The following is a 6,000-nucleotide window of genomic DNA, read 5'->3' as shown; positions in this document are numbered from 1 at the left end:
GTAAAAACAGGCGTAGAAGTAGGCGTAAAAACAGGCGTAGAAGTAGGCGTAAAAACAGGCGTAGAAGTAGGAGTAAAAACAGGCGTAGAAGTAGGGGTAAAAACAGCCGTAGAAGTAGGGGTAAAAACAGGCGTAGAAGTAGGCGTAAAAACAGGCGTAGAAGTAGGAGTAAAAACAGGCGTAGAAGTAGGAGTAAAAACAGGCGTAGAAGAACAGTAAAAACAGGCGTAGAAGTAGGTGTAAAAACAGGTGTAGAAGTAGGAGTAAAAACAGGCGTAGAAGTAAGTGTAAAAACAGGTGTAGAAGTAGGAGTAAAAACAGGTGTAGAAGTAGGAGTAAAAACAGGTGTAGAAGTAGGAGTAAAAAACAGTGTAGAAGTAGGAGTAAAAACAGGTGTAGAAGTAAAAACAGGTGTAGAACCAAATGACTGGGGGTGGAGATCTGGAAAATGATTTCTACAGGCCAAATGCCTACAGACTGTTGGAAGTCAGCCTGTCTTTACTTTAAATGAGATGGTTAATGAAACCGGCTGCAGAGTGGAGGGCATATCGTTTGTACGTGTGTGCCTGTCAACAAATCACTGCTCTACTCATTGCATAGTCCATCCTATAATTAAACTGGTGCTAGGCTGAACTCTATTGGGTCAGAAATGTGATTTAGGCATTTGTCTGAATAGAATAGCCCTGCGTGGGGGTTTAGTACTGAGGAAATAGCAGTTCAGATTCAGAATAGTTTGCCACTGATTATTACCCTAAAAAGGTCAAGTTAGGAGGATAAGTCAGAAAGAGAGGGATGGTGTGAGTTGATGGGAGACAGGAGTACAACCTTTCCATCAAGCTGTGCCACATGAATGTCTATGACCTTGGTCGAGTTCCATACATCACARATTCAGTGGACTGCAAGAAAAATGTAGCAATAAAGTATCCTTCTATATAGACACCTAGAACCATAATGCTCTAGTCTAAGCCACCCACACAGCTGTATCCGTGATGCAGATATTGATGAGTCTTCCCGTGTGTGTGTACCTCATAGCCAGTGTTCTCTGCTCTGCTCTCACCCTTGGCTTCTCCACAGCACAGCCTGCAACCTGACGGTAGCGCATGGCTTAGCCCTTAGCCCCCGCTCTGCTTCCAATTACCAGCTGCACCATGGGAAATCACAGGTCTGACATGTACTGTAGTAAGAGGCACACAGTACACACTACAACAACCAAATCCACCGTTGTAGAGTAGACACAGCTCTCCAATAGATAAGTGATCAAGCCAGGATGGAGCATGCAGCAATATTATGACATTGAAATGTGGAGGGAAGGCGGTAGAGAGAAAGAGAGAGGGAGCGAGCAAGGGACAGAGAGCGAGTCTGCAGTGTATCAACATAACATTTTAATGAGAAAAAAAAGTAATGTGTAACTTCGATGGCCAGTCGTCACTAATTCCCCCAACATGCCTCGGGACATGGAGGCTAAGAGGAGAGCAATGCTGTCTCCCAAATTGCACCCTATTCACTACCTCAGTGTTTCCCACCTCCAGTCCTCCAACACACATTGTTGTTTTAACCTGGCACAAAAACACCAGATTCAACTCATTGAGGGCTTGATGATTATTTGGCAAGTTGAATGAGGTGTGCTTGTCCAGGGCTACAACAACGTGAACTGTTGGGGGTACTGGAGGACTGGAGTTGGGAAACACTGCAATACATAGTACTTTTTTGACCAGAGCCCTATCGATCATGTTTAAAAGTATTGCACTAAATAGGGAGCCATTTTGGGATGCAGTTCATGTCATGTGAACTGCTGTGACCCAACCCGACTAGCTGATCTTGCATCATATTCCTAACATAGCTCTCTAGTCCAGAATAGGCAATGTGTCACTGGCTTTGGAATTTAACATGGAAACTACATGTGGGAGGGTGCGTGTTAATGGTAACTGAACAACTATCAAGTGTTTTTGAAAAAGTGTAAAAAAATATACTTAAAAAAAGACCAGTCTTGAAAAATGTCAAAAGGTATCATGACAGTGTGACAGGTGGTCTATCTTATTTAGGAATATTGTACATTAATAAAAATTACAACCATTTTCTGCTAAAGAAATGCATATAGAAAACAGAATGCAGTCATTAAAAAAACATGAATCTTTAATTTGACAATTGAACGTGAAAAAACAAACAATACATTAGCAATGGCAGTGACTGAGGAAAGAAGAATGGAGCCACACTGCTCTCAGACGCTGCCTCCAAAGRCTCCAACAAGACTAACATCACACAGACACCCTGTGGGTTAAAAAACCTATTTCAGCATACAAGCGTGTTAGTCAGTGGAGGCTGGTGAGAGGAGGACGGCTCATAGTAATGGTTGGAAAGGAATAAAAAGGAATGCATGTTTTTTATGCGTTTGACACCTTTCCATTCATTCTGTTCCAGCCATTACTATGAGCCCGCCCACGGCTGGTGTTAGTCGTATAATCTCCACAGCTTTAATAAAGCGATGGTTAGGCCTACCTCATTGCGTTTAGTGACCCTCCTGGCCACAATCAGCTGAATCATCCCCCGCTTGTTGCCTTCTACCGACATGGACTTCCTTAGCGTCTCCATGGCTTCCTGGTTGGTCTTGCCTAGCAACGACTCCCCGTTCACCGCTATCAGCTGGTCGTTGACCCGCAGCCTTCCATCCTGTTCACGCAGGATATGACACGTAGGATGAGAATCAGTCAACATGCACAATCAGGCTGTTCAATGCATTAGCACTATAATGTTAGCCTGGTCCCAGATCTGTTTGTGTTCTTGCCAACTCCTTGTCACACCAAACAACGAGTGACACCCAGGTCACTTAATTCCATAAGGAGTTGGCAAGAGCTCAGAAACAGGCTACTGTACTGGCAGTAGAATAATGAATAGCAGAAAAAGCAATGAAGTTGTATCTCTGTCAAATTAGACAGAACAGCTATCAGAACTGCTAGACATAAGATGCTAATAGGATGGTTAGTCTGGTATATTTGTATTTATTAAGGATCCCCATTAGCTGCTGCCAAGGCTGCAGCTACTCTTCCTGGGGTCCAGAAARATTAAGGCAGTTTAATACTATTTCAAATATTACATGACATTACATTTCATAACACATTAAGCGTGTCCCCTCAGGCCACTACTCTACAATACAAAATACATGTGTATGTGTGTGTAGAGTGAGTGTCTTATGTGTATGTGCCTGTGTGTGTGTCTCTTCACAGTACCCACTGTTCCATAAGGTGTGCCTCCCATAGACTGTTCTGGACTTGGGGACCGTGAAGACACTGGTGGCATGTCTTGTGGGGTATGCATGGCTGTCTGAGCTATGTGCTAGTTGTTTAAACTTCTTATAAAAACAAGTAGTGATGAAGTCAATCTCTCCTCCACTGAGCCATGAGAGATGTACATACATATTATTCATTTTAAATCTCAGAGTACATTTAAGGGACAGCTGTGCTGCCCTGTTCTGAGACAATTTTAATTTTCCCGAGGTCCCTCTTTGTGGCACCTGAACACGCGACTGAACAGTAGTCCAGGTGCGACAAAACTAGGGCCTGTAGAACTTGCCTTAATGATAGTGTTGTTAAGGCGGCAGAGCAGCGCTTCAATATTTTGAACATGACAGTTCACAATCCAGGGTTACTCCAAGCAGTTTATTCTCCTCAACTTCCTCAATTTCCACATTATTTATTACACGATTTTGTTGAGGTTTAGTGAATGATTTGTCCCAAATACAATGCTTTTAATTTGAAATATTTAGGACTAACTTATTCCTTGCCTCTCATTCTGAAACTAACTGCAACTCTTTAAGTGTTGCTGTGATTTCACTCGCTGTAGTAGCTGACGTGTATCGTGTTGAGTCATCCGCAAACATAGACACACTGGCTTTACTCAAAGCCAGTGACATGTTATTAGTAAAGATTACTTTTTTCCCCAATGGGCCTAGACAGCGGCCCTGGGGAATTCRTGATTCTACCTGGATTATGTTGGAGAGGTTTCCATTAAAGAACACCCTCTGTGTTCTGTTAGAGAGGTAACTCATTATCTACAATATAGCAGGGGGTGTAAAGCCATAACAAGTTTTTCCATCAGCAGACTATGACCGATAATGTCAAAAGCTGCACTGAAGTCTAACAAAACAGCTCCCCCAATCTTTTAATCATCAATTTCTCTCAGCCAATCAGTCATTWGAGTAAGTGCGTGCTTGTTGAACATTCTTCCTTATAAGTGTGCTGAAAGTGTCTTGGCAATATCTTTARAGTAAAATAGCACTGTATCTGGTCAAACATAATATTTTCCAAAAGTTTACTACGGGTTGGTAACAGGCTGATTGGTCGGCTATTTGAGCCAGTAAAGGGCGCTTCACTATTCTTGGGTAGGGGAATTACTTTAGCTTCCCTGCAGGCACATACATAGTCAGCTTAGATTAACGATATGGCAAATAGGAGTGGCAATATCGGCCTCTATTATCCCAAAAAGACCATATTATTGATTACTTGTATGAGCATGAAAACTTGCACATTAGTTCAAATTAAAGGTGAGAGATGACTCACCTTGCAGGCAGCTCCCCCGTTGATGATGGACTTGACAAAGATGCCCAGGTCAGKGTGGTTCTCCTTGGAGCGGTTGCCCTTGACGCTGACCCCTAACCCCGCCGACCCGGAGTCACTCAGAGGGATCTCAAAGGTCAGGAACTCCCTGGTACCATCCGGGGTCAACACCAGGTCATCCTCCTCAACCTTCTAGAACAGAGAGGGAGGGAGGACTGTGTTACTGGTCATTGTTGCTACTGTGCAATCTACTATTAGAAACACAGAAGCAGCGGAAAGCCCTGCTTACATCTATGAAGTTAGTTTCAGAAGAGAGGATACAAATGTACAATACAGATGTGACCGTGAGAGTTCTTTGGGCCAAGGATACATACTAACGTTATGATAGGTCATCTGTGAACAATTGTAGCAGCACAGTGGCTCCATTGGCTATCATAATGAAACACAATTGACAGAAGAATATAGGTATGGAGTGTACATTAAATCAATTCTGTGACCACCTTTCAGGCCCCAACACAGCACTAAATACTGTACACAGTGCTTTTCCTACACAGAAACAGACACTATATCACAAAATGCAACAGGTGCTTGAACCTCATTGAACAAAAAAGCTATTCTCTCTGCCTTGTCAATTGACAGCTGTCCTTTGAATAAATCTGCACACTTAACTACTGGCAATTATGTGCATGTGTAATGAATGCAGTCATAATCAAGCTCAGTGTCAGACATTCATTAGCTTCCATTGTTTGCAGAGAGAGATCGGATTACTTTGTGGAGAGAGGGAGAGAGCGGGCGAGGAAAGAGCAAGAGAGAAGAGAAAGATGAGGAGGAGTGAGAATGAATTCAGGTTGAACAACAGCAGAACTGCCTCTCCTCCCCTCCTCTTCTTCCCCCCTCCAAGACTGCATGCTGCTTTGTATTCCACAGGGTGAATCAACCTTAAGCAGGGGGAGAATAAAAGGCCACCCCRCCGCTAATCTCAACCGCTACACCCCTGGCCTCACCCCTGGTCGCTCTGAACAGCATCACCTGAAGCTATTAGAGAGGCGCTCTCAACTTTCCCACAAACCTGTCTATTTGATGACATTGTAAAGTCACTTGAAACAAATTAAAAGCGCAGCGAGGAGAGAAGGCACTGGAGGATGTAATTGCTGGAGCGAGCCCATGCGTGGAGAGCAKTGTTGGCTGCCCTTTTTAAAGCAGCTCTCTCATTCTCTGCCTGAGACTGCACACTGATAGAGCATGAATATCAAACACCTAGGATAAGACAGACACCAGTCCAGGCAGACTGACATGGAGGCGTGTGTCTGCATGCGTGCTCACTAAGAGAAACTCARAGCATGGAGTACAAACTGCACACACTCCCTCACACAGTAGTGAGGTCAGTCAGACTCCACATGGAGCAAGCCAGTGAGTGATTAAACACAGTGGAACTGTGAGCAAAGACAAG

General features: G+C 43.7%; 1 protein-coding gene across 7 annotated transcripts in view; it reads right to left on the bottom strand.

The window, feature by feature from the left end:
- Positions 1 to 6,000, bottom strand: part of LOC111979132 (partitioning defective 3 homolog) — a 218,384-nt gene that overhangs the window by 82,585 nt on the left and 129,799 nt on the right. For 6 of the 7 annotated variants that reach the window (XM_024009454.2, XM_070448917.1, XM_070448918.1 and 3 more), the window contains 2 exons: positions 4,554 to 4,742; positions 2,497 to 2,667 (listed from right to left, as the gene is read on the bottom strand). In XM_024009454.2, coding sequence (XP_023865222.1) covers positions 2,497 to 2,667; positions 4,554 to 4,742 — 360 coding nt within the window. The remainder of the gene's footprint in view (positions 1 to 2,496; positions 2,668 to 4,553; positions 4,743 to 6,000) is intronic. The other variant, XM_070448919.1, reaches the window with a different exon arrangement.

Source organism: Salvelinus sp. IW2-2015, linkage group LG19 (assembly GCF_002910315.2).
Source record: "Salvelinus sp. IW2-2015 linkage group LG19, ASM291031v2, whole genome shotgun sequence".
Lineage (NCBI taxonomy): Eukaryota > Metazoa > Chordata > Actinopteri > Salmoniformes > Salmonidae > Salvelinus > Salvelinus sp. IW2-2015.
This window is presented reverse-complemented; position numbering and strand designations above follow the sequence as displayed.